The sequence below is a fragment of the Takifugu rubripes genome, chromosome 3 (assembly GCF_901000725.2).
Source record: "Takifugu rubripes chromosome 3, fTakRub1.2, whole genome shotgun sequence".
Classification (NCBI taxonomy): Eukaryota; Metazoa; Chordata; class Actinopteri; order Tetraodontiformes; family Tetraodontidae; genus Takifugu; species Takifugu rubripes.
In genome coordinates, this window is record NC_042287.1 from 3,848,353 (window position 1) to 3,868,890 (window position 20,538).

Here is a 20,538-nt window from a genome sequence, read left to right on the forward strand (position 1 = left end):
GGTGTGTGTTGGGATGTCACAGATGGCTGAGGAAGGAAGGTGCATCCTCATCCTCCTCATGTTATTTTACCACATTTTCTATTAACTCTCTAGGTCAGTGCTACCTGAATGTTTTGGAAACAGAAAAGCAGACAACATAAAACACAACAAAAGGATGTGTAACATTTTTTACATAATTCTGCTCTGCTTAAAAAAGATAACTTATCGATCATTTAAACAGGATGAATAAATCGCTCCTGTTTGATCAGTCAAAGTGTGCGTTCACAGCCACCAGTTCATAGATACGTAGTTTGAAAATTAGAGGACTAGTAAAGAGAAACTCTTGATGTGTTCCCTTCACACGCATGTGAGGCACATTTTACACATTTTAAGTGAACAACAAAAAGTGAAAAACAACATGGATAACATTATACTGTTGATTAGATCAGCTCTGTTTGCAATAAAAAAGCTTTTATAACTTTGACTAAAGCTGTTTCATAAAAGCAAAATTGGTAAATATGAAAAGTGCTCACAAATGAATCGTCTGGTTTTAGGAAATAGGCAGAGCAAAGGCTTGTAAATGAGTCTGTTGCGCATGGAAAATGAAGATGCAATATTATTACGAGAGCCAGGATTCTGAATTAATCACACAGAGATTAGATAAAGGCTTGCTTAAAAGGATGTGCTTTTTTCCCTGTTTGCTGCTACCATACTTAGATTTCTTTGGCCAACTCTTCAATGATTCTTTTCAACTGCGGAAGAAAGGAAAATAAATCTGTAGCGGTCTTAACATTTAGGACCAGAGCAAAGAAAAAGTTCAGAATAAGGAGAGATTCACAGCAGAACAATGTAGCAGAACTGTTTACTTGAGTATTATGGTATATTTTAGAGTGCAATATACTCCGGTTCTTATATTTGCAGGCAGGTGTGTAAATTGTGTGTAGGCTGGACAACAGCCACATCAGGAACATCAGCGTATCTTGCCAATTATTCAAATGAGAATCAAAAACACGACACAGTAAATAACTGTGTAACATTGTTCTTGTTATCTCAATCCAGGCCTGTGAGACATTCATTCTATGTTTAAATACACATTAAACTTAATACATATTAAAGACTTTCTACCTCTGACCATGTGATGAGGCCCACCAGCCGACCCCTGTCGGCCACAAACAATGTCTTAGCACCAACCAGAGTAAGGATTTCGAAGGCCTGATGAAAATAAACATTAATAAGTGAATTTCTATATGATATATCTTTAATAAACACTGCATATCTTTCACAAACATAATGATGCCATCATATAAATTGCACTACTCTTATTTGCTTTATATTCAAGTACCTACCTCCTGAACAGTGATGGCAGGTGACAACAGGACAGGAAGTGGGAAAAGTGTGCAGACCTCGTCTAGGTGTTTAACATGGCTCTGCACAGCACAACACACAAATAATCATGTTTTGGTGTACTGTCCGTTTTTTTGCTAAACACAGGGATTACACATCCTGGATAAATGGAGCCCAGCAAAAGAAATTGTTTGTTTTCAGAATGAGATGAGACATAAAATCTAAATCAGCAAAACACATTCTGGTGTCCACGACCCCATTCAGAATAAGAAGGGCGACTGCGCCAAGACCGCGTTTAAAAGCTGATTTTTGGCCATCGACTCCCCAGAGGGCAGCTTTAGAAATTCAGTTTTAAAATGCAATCTTGTTCATTACCATTTTCTGTTGCCATTTCTGGGTCATTATGAGTGTGTTGTTTGTTCCGCCTTCTGTATACTGGCCTCATCCTCACCTCCCTAATGTCCATCACCTCTTCCTCATTGTTCCTTCTGCTCCCCTCAGTGTATCATCGCCACCTGTTCCTAGTGTGTGTGATTAATCCTGATTATTTGTCAGAATGGACTCATCGCCCAGCTTTGAACCTTGTATTCTCTACGCTGAGGTGCTGTTAATGTTGGCATTCAATTTATTTCTTTAAATATAGAACCACCTCTCTACATAAAACCTCTCGCAGCACTAAACACCGATAGCCTATCAGCACCACTCGCCACAGAAAAAGGCAGAAATCTCAGGCAGGCCCATCTCTCTAAGTGTTGTTTTTATGCAATGTTGAATTGTGCATACATTGAAGCTTTGTGTGTTGATGCTTTAGGGCTTTACTGTAGAATTTCTGCCTCCCTCAAACTGAATATTGATGACTCTCTGCAGCTCAACATTTGAATACCTGCAATCGCGTCCTATTGGAAAGCAATAACTATAGTTGATTGGATAGTTTAAAGATATAAATATTCATTGCTTTTTTGAGTTGAGCAGTAGAACAACAAAACATTTGTATGAAATATGAGGAAAAAGCACTTGTCAATGGTTGGGTATTTCGACCTATATCAAATTAAAACGAACTAATATGTGCTAATATCTCAGAGACAGGATGTCTGTGTGGTTGCTCACAATCACATCTGTCCATCTGTTGCACTGCCACCAAGATCCTTCATGTGCTATTAAAACAACTGTAACTTTGCTGAGGTTGATTAGGTTCAACCTCACTAAAGCAGGATTGGACCTTTTGGATTTCATTTTTTGCTGCAACTATTTTGCATGTAGTCAGATTTTAGGGGTGGCAGAGACATGATCCGCCTTTAAAATAGCATCAGCAACAGCTCTTCTTCTTTCATCTGAACCCTGCAGTTACTTGACTCAATTGAGACGTTTACCTCAATCTTCTTCTGATGCAGGAAGTTCAGCAGGTCGGATCGCAGAGCAAACCCCAGCAGATTCCCTGACTCTTCAACAGAGGAGAAGAGAGGATATCAGCTTTCTTGCCTTGGTTGATGGAGTTTGGAGTGTGCTTGTGGCTCTCTAGTGAGCTGTGAGTCACACGCGAGTGCAAAACTTCATCCATGTGATTGCGTCTGAATGGATCAACTGGCAGATGGACTATTTTCCTCACATTGTAACCCTGCTCAACTGCAATTGCAGTTTGCTGCCATTCCTGCCATCATTTTCATCTGATTTTCAGCATTTCTAGTGGAAAATCGTTCTCTTCCTTTACAAGGAAAAACTTGTATTGCGATGAGATAATGGCAGCGTGACTTAAGTGGTTCTTCTCGATTTTCAAACAGTTGCCAACAAAAACTCGCTGATTAGTCAAAACAAGTTGTTGTTTTTTGTCCATCAGTGAGGACAGTCTTGTGTAATGCTCTGACTTTAAGACAAAATAAGGATACTTAACCGGGGGGAGGAATAAAGGAAAAACTTTGCCTGCACACCATTTGAGTCCACCACGGGAATTTGTGCTTCCGTGCTGCTGCTGACAGCACGCTGAATCTCCTGTAGAGCAGCTGCCTTCTGAAGTTGCACCGACTGAGGCCTCAAAAGTTCTCCTACTGGTGTGAAGAGAAGTCTGTGGAAGAAGAGAACGCCTGTCACATCTGAAACAGAAGGAATCTGAAACATTCACGCTTAATTATCTACCAACTAATAGTGCAGACCTATGGGAGTGAGGAGGGATATAAAGAGGAGGGGAGAGGGGAAGTGAGTGCTGATAGGAGGTAGATAAGTCCTGTTGGAAGAGCAGGTGCTCTCAGACAAGCTGTGTCGTCAAGAATCTTTTGAAGGAAAAGAGGGTTGCTCCTACCCAGACAGAGCTCAGAAGGTTGTTCCACCATCATAGAACAAGGTATAAGAAGAGTTCGGATCGTCTGGTCAGACGGCCTTGCCAGATGAGGAGGGCTCAAACAAGATTGCTCAAGAAAGAGGGAGCAGATCCAGCTCATAGTCTGGAGATTAGCGAGGGGCTTTGACTTAATGTGGGCAGCTACAGGTGCAGTGAACCTCTGCCAGCATTAGGGTGACGGGCTTCCAGACGTGCCGCCATATTCCTGGCCATCTGAAGCAGCTTCACCACACAATTGGCATGCCCATTAGGAGAGCCTTGCAGTAGTAAATGCAGGAGATCAGCAAGGCAGCTGGGTGGCATGCTGGGTTAGGACGTTTTTATGATGCTGAATTAAGCAAAGCAGCACGAGTGGCAGACAGGCCACATGATCATAAAAAGGCAGCTAATCATCGGTGACTCCAAGATTTCAAACAGCCGAGGTGGGAGCACAAGACAAGGTGCCAATATCCTTTTTAACAAGGGTGATGAGGAAGAAAAAGGTTGTGATATGTTTCTTCTGAGCAACAGACAGCTTACCGTACTTGAGCGAGAAACTCTGAAAATGCAGTGCCTGCTGTCAACAAAATGACAGAGACTTGAGCTTAAAACCAGCATTGCCGCTGTCTCTATATCTCCTTTAACAAACACAAATGTGGGGGTGGGGGGGAATAAGAGTTTTCTCAAAAAAAAATCGCCTCAGTCTGAATCTGCTGCAAGGCTTCAGCAAACCAGCAAGAAAGAATGATACCACAATCAATTTTTTCAAGAAATATTTGGGGATGCCGAATTGCCTGGTAGGAAATGTCGGTCATGATTGGAAATTGAATTAGCTCAAAATGAACATTACCTAGGCTGAGGGATAATTTAATGCATATTACAGAGTGAAATCAATTATCTGGTTCGCAGATGTGAGCGTACATGTCTATTTCCTGTGAACACAAACGGAGGACAACTAGTTTGTCACACAGATTGATGAGATTTGTAATTAACAGCGTTGATTCACCTCATTAATTGTGTTCCATCTTGTGACCCATGACAGGTGATACGTACACTTAATGTGTTTGATTTCAACTATGAAACGGATGCGATGTCCAGTTATTGAAATAAAAATGAAAAACATAATCATTGGTATAAAGACACTGGTAAAGCCTGTGTCCGAGATAATAAAAAGATGTTTCAGGTGGATGTGGATGTGGTACTGAAGGTGCTTCGGTGAAATTATGGAGAGGGCCAACATCTTGTTTTTAAGTGTTCCATCTGGAACATGTTGTTTCTGCTGACAAATTTCCAGACCAATCCTGGCCATTGAGTGGACATGTGCAAAGGCTTAGTTACACCAGCTGGCATCGTGGTACAGCTGATAGAGTCCAAGTTGGCCACTTATTTTAGGCACCAAAAGCTGAAGAGTTTTCCAGCATCCAACATCATGACAAGAACCAAATTTCAATCAATTTTAAAGACGACTCCTGGAAGGTCTCAAAAATCCTCTGTGGACACTTTTTTTGGTGCTTTTGCTTACGATGGACAGGCCTTTGCCAGTGAAGGCAGGTGTGGGAGTGCTTTGCTGATCGAGATGGCGTCATAAAAAGATGGGCGTTGCCTGGCGCGAGCCACACCGTTGGCAAGCAGGGTGGCCAGTAGGACGGGTACAGCGTGGCTGAACTGACCCGTCAGCTCAACAGCAAGGAGAGCTGGAGACAAGGTGTGTGTTACTGCCCCAGAGAAGGCTGCTGCACCTTTAAGGCAAAAAGGAAAAAAAATCAAATATACTGTATATCTCTATAGACAGGTGATGTTTTCAGAATAACTCAATTTCAGAATATGTTTATTTTACCAACGAGCGCATAGCCGCCAGGATTCAGCCTCATATCCCACTTTTGGCCTGGAGTCACATAAGCCACTCCTTCACCGAGCAAACGGCCTAAAGCTGCACCTGGAGGACAGACATTTGGGTTTTTGTTTTTAGGATGCAAGAAAACTCATTCCTGCTGCGCAGATCCATTCAGACAATTCATTAAATGGCTGCATCATTTCTCTTCACTCACCGTAGATAAACGCTGGCATGAAGTATCCAGCTGGCAGAGGCAGAGTGCAGGCGAGGACCAACATCCACATCTCCAACAGCAGACACAGACCGTCAAATCGACCCTGACAGCTTTATTAACACATGCAGCCCTGCTAATGCGTCATCATTCATCTGTACAAATACTGAATAACGTCTGTTTGCATGTTAAATATAGACTGCGGAGAGCTGCTACTTTTCTGGGAGTGTTATCTTTCCACCTGGAGTACAAATGAGAGTAATAGGTACACGGGTGGCTGATGGAGTCCTTGATTACAACTAATGACTCAGCTCTCACTTCCTTCCACCCTTCAAGGTGTAGCTGCTTTGAGTTCATTCCATATAACGAGACATTTCAGCCAAAAAGGTTAAACAGGCTTTTGCTCGTTTAGTTCACCCCTAAAAATGCCAATTATTGGATGTAAATTGTGCAATGGAGGGAAAAAAAAGAGAGATGGGTGGCCAATTCTCAGGTCCTGTTATGGGTGATAACTGTGCAGAGATAAAAGAATCTTTAATTGGCTTTTTAAATTGTGTGTACCTTCATGAGAAGAAAGACAGCCAAGGGAAGGTAGACAGGACTCCCTGGTGAGCTCCATTCAAGCAGTGGCTGAAGAGAGGTGTTCTGGGGTGGGGCGCTCCACTGACTGTTATCCAGTAAGGACGTGAGGAGCTGCCTCATTGTGAGCTGCGAAAGAGTCAGAGGCCTTTCATTTTGATGCCAGAACAAAGGAAAACCCCAGCAGAAGTGCAAATGCTGGTATTTACTCCCCTTTATAACATCCCGACATTAACAAACAAACAAAAACCTTGTTTTATTTTTATATGTGCTAGTCTGGTTTCCACGTGATGAAACTTCAGACTTCTTTTCAGCAATTCGGCTTCATTTATGTGGCAAAAGAGAAACCCCTTTGTGTTGTTGACCCTGGCCATGTTTGAAGCGAATAGTTAACATTTTAAGAGGTTGGCATTTCAAAATGAATAAAGACCATATTGTGGTTGAAGCTAATATCATTAAGTCAAAGCTCAATGTCAAGATCAATGTTAGTAATATTATTTCCAAGTGGATCAATTTCTGATGAACTTTTTTCTGATGAATTCTTCATTCTATATGCTGTGAGTGTATATTTGTCCTAGAGAACGTCTCCTTGAGTCAATATGCTTCAGCTGATGTTTCCATTGGTTTGTATACTGTCCAATTGGCAATTGGGGTTAAAGCCCAAAGCTGGTCCTGAGAATTTGCTGTGATCTTTCTATGCTGTCTCTATAAAGCCTCTGAAGCCGCTGTTTCATATAGCAAAATGATTTCACTGCATTATTGTTCTTCCATTTTATCAATATCAGTGAACAATTAGCGGAAAGATTTCTGAATCAATTGCACTTTTGAGGATTTGTGCTGGTCAATATAAGCATGCAGAATGTTTAAACTTCTCTTTCTCCCTACCTGAGAGGCCATATATTGACCAACAGATTTGGGAAATGTCAGAGTTGCCAGAAGGAAGGCCACCATGCTCGAGTACAGAACCTTTCTGCAGAGACATATTCACACAGGCAGACACATTTATTCTCAAATTGCTGCAAAAACTTGCTTTAAAATAAATCATTTTTACTCATTTAATTTTACTAAAATAAAGACAATTTCATGTGCAAATTTTGGACACAGAACTGAAATTTTGCAAAATATTCTGCAGAATGGAGGTTATAAACTCAATCACCACGATTAATCATTTTCAGAATTAGCCGAAGCGCTGCATTCACCATGTGTGGCTGGCTGTACTTTCCACAATTTCTTTGAAAGTGCACCCATCAGGCTGGTAACCATGCCAACGTATTTCATAGCTGCTCATGGTTTGGAAGCATTAGCTGCTGGACACACTACTAACTAGCTGGGCGGCTGATGTCGTGCGTTCCCATTGTGACACTCAGGCTGGCAGAAATATGTGCATGCATGCATTAACTTGACTTTTTACTTTTTTTTAATTGTCTAATTAAGAACAAACCTGGCTGAGTTCAGGAGCTCAACCCCTTGAGGCTCTGCAAGCATTAACAACAAACTCGGCCAGGCTCCACTTGTACGGAATGTCTTTCTGACAGGCTTCTCTCCAGTTTACATATATGTGGCTCCTAATGTCTCAGTTTATCTCATGCAGCTGTCTCCCCCAAAAGATCACTGGTCATCAGATCCCAGATGGAACTCACTCTGTTGTCAGAATCTTGATGAAGATTTGGTTTGTTTTGGTGAAGCGTAAGATCCACCGATGGCAGAAGAGGTAACAGCAGCTCACAGCTCCACAGAACACCCTGCTTCCACACAGAACAGCGAGTCAGGCCGGTGAGACCAGAAAAAGTCTGATTACCAGTAACAAAAGTAATTAAACTTCAGGAATTGATGATAATGACTGCGTAGAAATCAGGAAATGACTGGAATAGAAACAAGGGGGATAATTACACAGAGACAAACAGTCTCAAAAAGTGGTCAGAGGCATTTAGATGTGATTGATGCCAAACACCCTTTCAGACATGGACGTGTGTAAAGTATGCAGATAGTGCTGAAAATCAACTTACCCCAGGACAGCAAACAGCAGAATCTCCAGGGGGCAGAAAGGAAAATCAGTGGAGAAATTCGTTTTGAACAAGGCCCGAAGAGTCTCTGTGGACACAAATGAATTAAAGTCATTGCGGCCATTTCTCCACAGCCACAACCTTTCAAAAATCTAATCTTCCTGCGCTGCGTCGCATTCGGTTTTTATTATAATTTACAGTCTGTCAGGTTAAATGTGTCTCCTGATTTTACCAATGGCGCTGTCCTCTTCTCAGGCATCGCCTGCTAATTAGATAGTCTGAGAAGGATGTATAACACAATTAAATCTATTCTATTAACAATAAAAATATGTTACATTTGGTCCTGTATGCAGTATAGCCTTGCATTTGTTTAAAATATTATTTCTCCAACAAGATATTTCTGTTTATTTCCAGACATTCTTTGGTGGGGGGGAGGGGGGGGGGGGGGCGCTTCATTTAACCAGTTATTATTGTTATTTTCTTTTCATGTGTATGTGTGTTATATACTCTGCACAGCAGGGGGCGTCACATGACGCCGCGCCAACTGTAAGTTAGTGGGTGTTCGTCATTATTACTCGGATGACAATATTTAACTCATTATTACATTTCTTTTGTTTAAAAGTTTTGATTCTCTGGAAAACATCTTGTTTTTTACCTTTCAAGAATGCAAATATACCTTTATGCAAACAGCATATCCACCATAAAAGCTCTTTTTGTTTGACATTTTTATTCCCTTTCATATGATTACTTGCGTCCTGTTGCTGTGTGAAGGTATCATTTATTTATCTGATCTTCAGAGGATTATGGGTAAGGAAATGCTTGGATTGGTGCCCATGTATCATTAACACACTAAACTGGTCAATGTACTACTCATGTTGGATAATAAATAAGTGTGCAAATCTTAGTTATGGTAATTTTTGTGGTGTATCAATGTAAGTAGTAAGATCTCAGCTCTCAGATCTGTATGTGTGACTGTCCTTTTTATAGCTGGACCCTATGAATGCAAGTGCTGATCAGAGTCATCATTACCCATATCTCCGCTCCATACTGATAACAGGCGGAAGGTTAGCGCCCCGCACGCAGCCGAGAAGAAGCACGGGCAGTAATGCTTCAGGGCAAAGTGAGAGGACATCACCTCCACGCTGAACAAGACTCCTGTGAAGGAGAGTTGGAGGTCTGGGCACCAAGTCATCAACAGGAATTCAAAATCAAGAGCAGAACTCTTGATGGCTGTAAGAACGCGACCTATGTCAGTCATAATAATGCTACCGTTTCTGTGTGTGGAATTTCATTCCATGGTGCTGAACTCTCAACAGCTTTGGCGCTGTAAAAAGTGACCACGTAGTGAGAGGATGAAAAATATTAGTCTGGGAGGCGTTAACAGGAAAAAAGGGTGGTGACAGAAAGAGGTTAACTGTGAGGGATGCTGGAGGAGCAGAGCCTAAAATAGCTAAATACATGAGGTGTGTGGGAAGGAAAGCAAAGGTGAAACCACGGAGGAGCAACTCTAACCAAATCGAAAGAGGGAATGAAAACAGCGCAGCTCTCACCACTAACAGGAGCTCCAAAGCAGCTGGATACCCCGACCGCAGCAGCTACCACCAACATCTGTCCAGCAGCTGCATCCTGTGGAAGAGGTGCAGGTTTTCCTAGTCTGACCACAGCTTTTGCTCATGTGCTTGAGCGTGTGTTGTTCATTTCCACTTGGTGAAACGAATCACTTCCAAGGCAATGAGCGACTATGGGTCCTCACAGGGATGGTCACGACCCCAGACCCCAAAATAAAAATACACCCATCGAGAAGTGTTCAAGTTGTGGGACGACTGTATGTTGTCTGGATTAACCCTTATACCTGCTTTACTCATCTGTGCATTCCTAGTTTGATTTAAAAGGACTTGTTGTCTGTCTTTTATTTTCCAATGAGTCAGTGATGAACTAAACTGAATTGAATATTGCTGTCAGGTGCACACCCTAAATCTACTGCTGTTTGTTTCAGGCAATTCATTTAATTTTCAGCCTGGTCTAAAAAAAGAAAGAAAAGAACATCACTTCTGGAGAACTGCAGGCTGTAAGATGTCGTTGTCTGCATTTTTATTTGTGTTCTGCTCTATATTCTGTGCTACACCCTCCTGACTTGGTGGTCTTGAATTTTAAAAGTAATTGGCACTATATTGGATTAATCAAATAAAACAACACAAAAAGCTTCCACTGCACGGAGGGGCATTTGTCATAATTATCAGGTGTTTCAGTGACATCACCATTTATCTTTTATTGGCCTGCTTGCATATTGTAATAGAAATGTCAGTGAAATTAGAGAACACTAGATCAGACAGAATTATTGTGATTTTACCTCTTTGTTGGCTTGTATGAGAGTGCAGAGTTTGCCCAGATAGGCTCCAACCATGGTGGAAATGTGCACAAATGGACCCTTTTCAAATAGGAAAATAAACCTTGATAATATTATATATACGGTATATATACATAGAATTATCAAGGATCCAGAGCATGTCTGATTTTAGTTGTGATTCTTCTCACCACTTTCCCCAAGAAAACAGTGCTGCCAGCTGCCAGAGTGCAGGTGAGACCCAGAAACTTGATGAACATGTTAGTGAGAGACAAGTATGGGGGTAATTCAAAACCAGCCAGCATGGTTCTCACCTCTGGAATACCAGAGCCTAAAGATAAAAAAATAATAATTTGAAAAGACATTGGGGTACATTCTCAACATCAAGCTTCAAATCCAGCATCCGTGTTGTAATTCCAGTTCAATTACTGGCAGAAAAGAGGAGTGGTGGTGTCTAACCTCAGTGTAGTCAAGATGCATTTGAGAAGGGAATCTGTGGTCTTGGGTGGGATTTAGGTCCACAATTAACATCCTGTCTGCCTGACCTACCTGGTTCAGCCTCAAAGAAGCTGCCTTTCCATCTTTCTGCACCATTACAACAGCTATACAACAATCACTCTGATTTGCTCGTGCACCTCAAGGATTGGTGGAATTTATCTGTCTATAGCTGGTAAACTAGCTAAAAACACAAGATTAATTTCTTGTGCTGTTAGACTCGATAAATTGTGCTAACCCACAGCGCAACTTACTTGGTGCATCATTTCACTGCTGACAACCAAAATTGAGTCAACTGTGTGTAAAAATGTGCTGGACACTTGCTAAAATCAAAGGTATGACTAGCACAAAACAAATCGTTTTCTACTGTTAAAGTCAAGTCAATACAACCACAAGCCACCTGGATCTCATTTAAAAGCACATTAGCTCAGCGGGGTGATGGAAGGTGAACAAATATCACCACAAATGCAACTGGAATACTGGGGCTAAAGTCTCAAATTGCTTTTTGGGGGCGAAACGTGAAGGGCAGGAAAAAAAATCACGGGCTGCAACATAAGCAAGCCTATCGATCCACAAAGCAACACACACCTCGGCAGATAATTGCGTTAAGTGTGCTTTGAGAGGTTGGACGACAGCAAGAGTGCTCCATTAATTCATTCCATTTGTCGATTTCATGTGGTGCCATCGGTGTTCAAAGAGGCAGAACAGATCTGCATGATGTGAGATAAGATCAGTCCTGACATTTTATGCCACAAATCTCCGTTATCACGTACCAAAATCACACTTGACTTCTCTCAATGCCATTTTCCTTTGGATGAAGAGATACTAAAAATATATAGCTTGTGTATATTTCTCTTCTAGTGGCTGCTTCTATACAACATATTATTGGCTGTTTTTTTTAACCAACACACGGGATGAACACCAAAGCCTGCTATTTGCTTTAACATTAATTACAAGCTTTTGCTACATAGTGGTGAAATTTCATTTGTAGAATTCTGAAATAATCTGATTCTCCTTATGCCTTAAAATAAAAATATATTACACACATAAAGAGCTAAAGTGCAGCTAATCTAGTTACACTTTTATTTTTGCCATAATCACCTCTTTTACACGGCTATCCAGGTAGCATTTATTTTGACTTTAATATCATAAATGTAGAAAAGCGAAGAGAATATTAAGAGCATGAATTTGAATTTCTTAACTTTCTTTACAACAAGCTTAAGTGCCAAAACCTTGGAAAATTATACTCATAAATATAATATGACACATTGTTTAGTACACACAGTAGCTGTTGCTGACCTGTGGAGGAGGGACAGATGTTGTGGCAAAATGATGATGCAACCGCACAGAGGCATGCTGGGTAAAGCGTCCAGCAAAAAAACTGCAGCGACGTGTGTCCCTCCAGGTTTGCATAAAGCCACTGATGAGCTAAAGTGAAGGAAAGAAGCATTAATCATTTCAATGTTTGTGTTTTTCCCCATTTAGGGTTGAATTTTGGGCTTCAAAGACAGCTACAAGCGCGGGTACCTCTTAGCAACTTTGTCACACTTAAATCCATCAGGAAGCTGAGGATGGCCGTGAAAATCCCCAGAGCAGCATAGGCGAACCACTCCATCCCACACGCTGCTCCCAAACAGCATCTCAGCTTCAGCAGCCACTCTGCAGAAACAACCACGGGGTTTGGGCCTTCATGCAGGTTTGATGTTTGTCTTTCACTTATGAAACATCTGTCAAGAAGATGACAGAGACTCTACGTTTCAACCACTTCTCCTTCAGTTCTGCTCTGTATGGAGCCGTGACGAGGACAATTGTAGCTTAAAGCTTCTTATTGAAAAAGACCCAGACTGTCCTCCAAATTGAGGACAGTCTGGAGGAGCTGAAGTTTGATTTTAGGAATGTAATAGTTGACCAGAGGAATTGTAAGCATGTGAGGTGTAGACATAAGGACAATTGTTAAAAGAAGGACAGAACGTCAGTGGCAGCCGTGCACCTTCCATCAGAACATAAAACATTGGGCTTATTCTTGATAAATTTGTGAATCTGTGGTTACGGTAAATGTTTTTAACAGTGTTGCACGATTGACTTAGCCACTGACTGCTGCATTGTCAGTATTGATCACATCCCTAATGATTTTTCTTTTCAGGCTGACCTTTGACAACTGCACGGGTCCGTCGGCATGGTTGCACCGGATCAGTAATGAGCAGACTCCTATTATGGGCCACCTCAAATTGATTTTCTTCATCCCGTGTGTTGTTCTGGCTGACATTTTCACTCCCAGGAGACAATTCTGAGCTCTTCATCATGTCTTGACATGTTTTCATCATTGTTTCATTGTGTGAGCAGAACAAAGAGTGAGGTTCAATGATTATAACAAGATCAATAATTCACTGAATTAATATGTTAAATAAAAAAAAAAAAAACTCCCATAAAAAGCAATTCAAAGATGAACTTACCTTCTCGTTGTAGCTCCACAGTAGCTATGAGTAATTCTGAACCACTACTGACCTCTAAGAAGGTTTCAGGATGTAAGTTGTGGAGCCGTCACAGCTGAAAGAGTAGTTAATATTAACTCTTCTAAAGAGCGGAAGTTAAGTGCCCTTCATATTTTCCAATTACAGGAAAAGTGTGCGAGAGACATCTTCATGGAACAAAGGTTTTAAATCAAATTTTAGTGATATTGTCAACTGGGCTGCAAAGAAGAATCAATCTAATAATCCATGTTCCAGTCCAGTCACACCATAAATGCAAACATGAGCTACCAACTGGAACATATGATATCAGTTTGGTGCTTAAAATTACCTACATTTGTTCCTTCTTGTACAAGAAATGATTACTTAGTAATAAAGTAATAAAGAAAAACAACACATGACCAGCTGACCTGTGCTGCGGGGATGAATCATCAGTTAGTGAAATAGCACCAAGAGCCATGACTCTTTGAGCTAAAGTCAAGGTGCCATTCAACAGCATGAAGCCGCCGATAGTTCATGTTTAATTTGCTAACTTCCATTCGCCTTCAGGCCTTTAATTAGCGCCGGTTGAGGTTAAGACTGATGTCAGCAAACCTGCAGACTTTCGGTGCCAGTCAGACTTTTACACGTTGACACACTGTATATACATCAAATATTACCCAAATTCAGACTGCCTGCTTTGTGTAAGAACCTGTTTCCATGGGAACAGAATAAGTAGGTGATTTCTAAACTGCGCAGTTGACTTTTTCCTTCCTTTTTGCTCTCACAATCAGCAACGCTTGAGAAGTTTCTTCTGGGGCAAATAATTGAAAACCCCTTCTATGTGATTCCATAACACAGAACAGAATATGTTAAAAACCAAATCCTGTAAAAGTCCTTATAGAGGAGTGAAAGAGCCCTCTGAGGTGCAAAAGACATGGATTCGCTGATTCTTACAAAAAATGCAACTATACTAAATTAAGAGCCTCAAAAAAGACTTAATTGTCTATTTTACAGAGTTGATCAGTAGCATTACATAGTCTTTTTTTTTTAGCAGAACACAACACAAGAACATTTAGATAAATATACTGTGTTGTACTCATCCAAAATCCCTGTCCATCTGTGGCTTATTGACCGGGATCACAAGCTCAGCCACCGGCAGTGAGGCCGGAATGCCCCCAGCAGAAAGACACGCAGACACGGAGACAACATGTAAAGTCCTCTCACAGACGCTCTCACGTGCCAACACAACCACACTCGTTAGGCAACCGATTTAACTAATCATCTCATGTCAAGTTTGAATGTCAACACCTGATGCTTGGACTTAAAGGGGGTTATTATTCATCAAAGTAATAGATGTAAACTAGTGCCTTTATTTTAATTAAACATTTATTTTAACATTAAGAAGCAGCCTTGAAATGACCTTCCAGCTCTGTCATAGTGCTATTTAAACCCTCTGTCTGCAGCATTATGTAACAGCTGAGCTACACTGTGTGTGTGTGTGTGTGTGTGTGTGTGTGTATGTGTGTGTGCGTGTGTGTGTGTGCGTGTGTGTGTGTGTGTGTGTGTGTGTTAGGACTCTATGTAGCCAAATAGGAATGCAAAAACAAACAGAGGAGACTCAATGTCACAGTTCAGGCTGGCAATTTTGTAGATCACAGTTGATTACATTCCTGCCACTCTTCTGTGATTCAAAATGACTCTCTGCTGTTCAGATTAATAATCATTCTTCTTTCTTTTCAAACCATAATTTCTGCTCCAGAAGTGGCCATAATTGGTTGGGCAATGACAGTGCCTCGATACACCATAAAAAAGGGATTTACATTATACCAGAAAACTACAATATACATACAGTGGCTACCCACTTCTGGACTTTTGATTATTTGTCCAGATTAAATGAAGATGGAAGAGTTAAAATATGGACAGACCAGCTCATGAGCCCGAATCATATCTGGTCTCGTGTCAGTCACGAAGCGGCAGCGGCAGATGTCGGTCTGCCAGTGGAACTAACTCACTGCTGTTTATGGTGATGTGACAGAAACAACTGGATGGATTATTAAACGCATAGATCCACACCCACAGGCCACTGTAATGTCTACAATCAACTAGAGTGGTACTGGTTCCTCCTTCAGGTAATTATCTCTGGTGTAGATAATCCAGGTGACATGATGCATTCTGTGCAATCAGGATACAGATGATAATGTTTTTGATATCTCGATATTTGAAAGCATTGGATCCAGAATGCATCGGTGTTGCTTCTCAGTTGCTAAATAAGCCTCAATGCAGTATTGTGAATGGTTCATGCTCATTTCTTTCATGTCCCTTCCTGCCAAGGTTATGAGCTGTGCTTGAAGAGGCAATGATTAGAAAAACCTGTTCAGCTCCCTGTTACTTTCCAAACCACCTAAGGTCCAAACAAGCGGGTTTGGACCACTTATCGATACAATGTGTGGTCACTTGGAATCAAAGGCCAGACTAAACCAACATTATAGCTGTTACTAGGGAGAGCAAAGTCTCTCAGTGTTGTCTGTTGGGAAGGTGGAGGGTTGCTGGGCTCGATTTAGACTTCCAGCAGGAGGGAGGTGAGCCCTCTACTGATGAAGCTGAAAGTACATATCACTGTGTGGTCTCATTTGTAATTCTGGCCGACCTTTCAAACGCAGCTTCAAAACAAAAGATGGCAACCTTTTGCTCCTGTTTCATTTCATTCAACAGGAGCAGAATTTCAATTGCAGCAAACCCGCGCAGGGTTACGGTGTTGACTGAAAATCAGTGACGCGATGTGTGCGTCTGTAATTTGAATCATTACTGCCGACTGACCGAGACAGTCGGCACAAGTCAAATGTGTAATGCCATAAATGGATTTTAATAGATTAGCTGTCAGCAGCGCTGAGCAGCGAGGAGAGCAGTGAGTGTTTCCTAATCGTGATGGGCTCCGCATGGATATAAATAGACACAAAGCAACGGCGCTAAGTCCCCAGCTCCTCTGATGGCTTTGTTTTCAAATACATTCTTTCCACCTTTGTTCTGCTCTCAACATATCCTCTAAGATGGAGGCCCCCCCATTCAGCTTTCCTTCTCCATCCAGTCGATGAGCATAAACACGATAGGAGACTGCACTACATGGTTTTGAGGCCAACTAAATATGAATTTGCTTGGAAATAGCTCAGAGATTTCTCGAATGATACCAAATTGAGCTGTGAAAACGGATCGCGGATCCAATTTCAGGACAAAAGCCATGTACAGGAAACGCAGAGGGCAGAGCCAAACAGACCGTTGGAACAACAGAGTGTAATGAGAAATAAAGAGATTAGAGAGGACGCCAGTACACAGAAATTAGTCGGAAATGACAACTGTTGCTCACACCAGCCTCGATCCCTCTCTACCTCCCCCTGTAAGGTTTCTGCCCAGAACCTGACCTCGGGGTCTTCACCACTTACAACTTTTCCAACCGCTGACCCGTCTCTCCATTGCTCTATGAGTCTAATGATAAATATAGAAACACCGCTACGCTTTTCCAATGAGCTGTCACAATCATGTGCGCCTCCCAACCATATGGGTCCATGAGCTATATAAGAGGAATGCATCAGTGGCTGCAGGAGAGTGGGATGAAAAAGGGACAAAAGGGGAGAAAGAAAGAAGATTTGCAGGGGTCCTTTAATTCAATTGATCTTCTGGAAGAGTCCCAGAGCAGCCACAGGAATTGTCTCCCTCCGCCTCTTTCTCTCTTGCCTCCTCTCTCCTCCTCTGCCTGCCCAGCTTTCTTAGCCACCCATGAGTGTGACCAACTCCTCTGCGTACCGATCGGAGCGTAGTTTCCACCAGAGCTCATCCTCCTCTTCATCCTCTGGCAACTCACACATGGAGAAGGGCCGGGGACTGTTTGCCGAGGACTTTGGCTCCTTCAGGAGGCCCGGGAGCGACACACTGGGCTTTTCCAGTAAGTTGGAAACAATTTGAGATCAGTTATCAAAAGAGTAGCAGAGTGGAGTTTGAAGTGGCAACAGCAGCACAGATTACCCTGAGAGCCAGACTGATTGGTGTTCTTGAAAAATATTTCATTGAAATGTGATGCTTGCTTCCACTAAAGTGGTCTGACTTGCAAGCAGAGGTCAAAGACCCCTGAACTGAGGTCAAAAGGACACAGATGGAGTAACTAGGTTTGGAAAAATTGGTATTAATTGGCATTAAGCGGCATAGATGCATTAGAGGAAGTGGAAAAATGATGGGTTTAAAGTACATTTGGGTAGCGATATGTGTCACTTTTGAGCACTGGTTTTGTCTTGATCTACCTCTGTAATGTGTGTAGTTGGTAGAAACTGTTCCATTTCAGTTTCTGACAGCTACAAAAAGTGTGCATGTGTGGCATCTGTACTTTAAATGGACTCTGACATGCACTTGGTCCATGCATCAAGAGCAGAGCAGAATTTTTCTGTAAGTACACACACACACACACACACACACACACACACACACACCCACACACACACACACACACACACACACACACACACACAAGGAATGTTGGAGCCACTGCCAGCACTGTGACTTCACACACTGACTATCCGAAATGACGCCTTCATGAGGAATGAGCAGATGGTTACCCGGTAACTAGTGTACACACAAAAACACACACGTGCGTGCACACACCTAAAATTACTCTCACACTCAAACAAAAGAGCATATGAAAGTCAGGTCTAAAGCAGCATTATGCATAAGTGTTTCTATATGCACATTTTTTATATATATATATAAAAAAGTGTGCAGTTTATTAAATACATGTCCGTATGAACATAGAGTAACTTTATTTGTTAAGTAATTAATTTAATAATAATAAATGTGTTTAATAATTCCTTAAGATTTACCCATGATTCAATTTTCTTCATAGCGTCACACACATGTGCACTACATGTTGCCACTCTGATGTTTCTCATTCAGCAGGAGACCTGGGGTCTCCATATCTACCCGTATCTAACTGATTATTGTTTGTTTTAATCACTGTGTGTGTGTGTGTGTGTTTGTGTGTCGAACAGACTGTGTGCAAACTGGATATCCGTGTGTCCGCATGTATGATTATAAACCAACAGTGACAAAATCAGGGTGCATGGGGTGTGTTCTCAGCCTGACCAGACGTCGGCCTTTAAGCTGATTGGTCAGCGATAGTTTCTACCTTTAATGGTCAAATAAATTATATAATGTATAATTTATGTGTATAATGAGTGTGACCTTATACTTGATGCGAGCATTTATTCTTATCAGAATGGTATTTAACCTAAAACCAGATTATAAAAAACAATTTGTTGGTAATCTTTTAAATTAGAAATGCCCTAAAGGTCGTGAGTCATGAAACAACTCAATTATCACCCACACAGATATGCCAGTGCACAAAGGTCTACTTAGCCTCTTCATCAAGCAGGATAAACAAAAAAGAATCTCTAAAAATTAACTGAAATACATCCCAAGCTGTTGATGCCTAGTGGTTTTAAGGTTTTTTTCCCCCATGATTTTTTGTTTGCCATTTTAGGCGGAGCTGGAAATATTAAGGCCCTTGGGGATTCTTATCAGTTCACAGTTGATGTGCGAGACTTTTCCCCCGAAGACGTCATCGTCACCACATCCAACAACCAGATTGAAGTCCGTGCAGAAAAGGTACGAGTTTGAGATTGTCATTCTTTTACGACGAAAGACAGATGATACACATCCCGTATCATGAGTTACTCGTCACATTGTCACTGTTGTTCCAACTGTTGCAGTTAGCGCAAGATGGTTCGGTGATGAACACTTTTACGCACAAGTGCCAACTCCCTGAAGATGTGGACCCCACCTCCGTGACATCATCACTGGGCTCCGAGGGGACCTTGACGGTCAAGGCGCGACGGCACCCGGCCAAACATGACCTTGTACAGACCTTTCGCACAGAGATCAAGATTTAGGGGCTCTCATCAGAAACCCATTTCAACGATTATGCCACTCATTTTGTTTTCTCTATTTCATTTTAAGCACAAGGAGGTGGCAGAAACATGCATCTTCACACTCTGGCTGCAGCTCCTCAGTTGCTCCTCAGGTCACCATAAACTTTAACAATATAATTTGGACACAGGGCAATTTTACAGTCCTTTTACACCAAAGGGAAAGTCGCCACAGTTTTCTGAACTATTTGCTGAAAGTACCCCTTTCTTGAGGTGTTCACATTACAGGAACTAGAAAGGATTCAGGTCATTAGAACACTTTTATCAAGGGCTGGCTCTACTTCTTATTTGGGGAAGGATGTTGTCATGTTGGAAGGATCAAGAATATGAAAATACCAGTTAGCAAAAGGCTGCCTCTGAGACCAGGAGCTTCAGATTTTAGATGTTTTAGTACATTTATATACTTTTTAGGTGTTAAGTGGGCTTAGGTATTATTAGGTCCAACTAACAGTGTCATGAAAAGTCATGAAGGAACTGTAGTTCTTGGGGGACATCCTCAAGTGGATAGTTCATAAGCTGTGGTCACTGTGAAAGTGGCTTTAGATATATGCCCTAAGCATTGCAACACACAGAAGAAACCAATCAGTGATTCAAACTCCATAATGGTTTTTTGTTAATATTTATTGTACATTCTCATTTGTGTGAATAAAATTATCCTGCTTTATCAACATTGTGTTTCAGCCATTTGATTCAGGTAAAAGAAAAATAGGTCTCTTGAAGAGAAGGCTGTGTAAATTTTCTTTATGTTTATGATTTCAAAGCAATCTCAGCATTTTAGCCATTTACACCCTTCGGGATGAAACGTACAGAAGAGGGGCTGCTGTATGTTGGGTAGAATAAAGTTGATACTTTTGCTTTATCATTAATCTCTAATGAATAGTTTCCTTTACAATCATGTATAATTCAAAAACACAGAAATCCTAAACACTATTTTAGTGGTCCATCACAAACACGAGTAAAATCAGTTTATGTGCGAATGCGCCCCCATGCGTTTATCATTGGTATCGCACAACCTTCACACT

General features: G+C 41.5%; 2 protein-coding genes across 7 annotated transcripts; one reads left to right on the plus strand and one right to left on the minus strand.

The window, feature by feature from the left end:
* Positions 1-51: 51 nt before the first annotated feature.
* Positions 52-14,854, minus strand: clcnk (chloride channel K). 6 transcript variants are annotated; one of them, XM_029834292.1, is made up of 21 exons: positions 14,228-14,854; positions 13,554-14,169; positions 13,250-13,405; positions 12,628-12,759; positions 12,400-12,528; positions 10,797-10,936; positions 10,612-10,689; positions 9,812-9,887; positions 9,291-9,416; positions 8,265-8,349; positions 7,899-8,000; positions 7,144-7,228; positions 6,241-6,387; positions 5,683-5,752; positions 5,472-5,570; positions 5,157-5,373; positions 3,249-3,382; positions 2,694-2,764; positions 1,326-1,406; positions 1,105-1,191; positions 52-731 (listed from the first exon to the last, which is right to left on the minus strand). In XM_029834292.1, the coding sequence occupies exons 3-21, from the start codon at positions 13,401-13,403 to the stop codon at positions 693-695; spliced, it is 2,052 nt and encodes a 683-aa protein (XP_029690152.1). In that variant the 5' UTR covers positions 13,404-13,405; positions 13,554-14,169; positions 14,228-14,854; the 3' UTR covers positions 52-692. The 6 variants fall into 6 exon arrangements, 5 of the variants coding, with proteins under 5 accessions (XP_029690152.1, XP_029690151.1, XP_003963003.3 ...); XM_029834291.1 differs by having other exon boundaries at positions 13,554-13,647; positions 13,979-14,854; XM_003962954.3 differs by having other exon boundaries at positions 13,554-14,854.
* A 2,273-nt stretch (positions 14,855-17,127) lies between these two features.
* hspb7 (heat shock protein family, member 7 (cardiovascular)) lies at positions 17,128-20,378 on the plus strand. Its single transcript, XM_011621299.2, has 3 exons — positions 17,128-17,487; positions 19,072-19,196; positions 19,301-20,378. The coding sequence occupies exons 1-3, from the start codon at positions 17,322-17,324 to the stop codon at positions 19,478-19,480; spliced, it is 471 nt and encodes a 156-aa protein (XP_011619601.2). The 5' UTR covers positions 17,128-17,321; the 3' UTR covers positions 19,481-20,378.
* Positions 20,379-20,538: the final 160 nt, after the last annotated feature.

Coding starts and splice junctions, on each gene's coding strand:
- clcnk (XM_029834290.1), bottom strand. CDS start 13,424: ATGATGAAAACATGTCAAGACATGATGAAGAGCTCAGAATTGTCTCCT. Junction 6,388..7,143: donor GTCAATATATGGCCTCTCAG/GTAGGGAGAAAG, acceptor ACTCTTTCGCAG/CTCACAATGAGGCAGCTCCT. Junction 2,765..3,248: donor TCCCGTGGTGGACTCAAATG/GTGTGCAGGCAA, acceptor CCTCTGTTGAAG/AGTCAGGGAATCTGCTGGGG.
- hspb7 (XM_011621299.2), top strand. CDS start 17,322: ATGAGTGTGACCAACTCCTCTGCGTACCGATCGGAGCGTAGTTTCCAC. Junction 17,488..19,071: donor CGACACACTGGGCTTTTCCA/GTAAGTTGGAAA, acceptor TTGCCATTTTAG/GCGGAGCTGGAAATATTAAG. Junction 19,197..19,300: donor TTGAAGTCCGTGCAGAAAAG/GTACGAGTTTGA, acceptor CAACTGTTGCAG/TTAGCGCAAGATGGTTCGGT.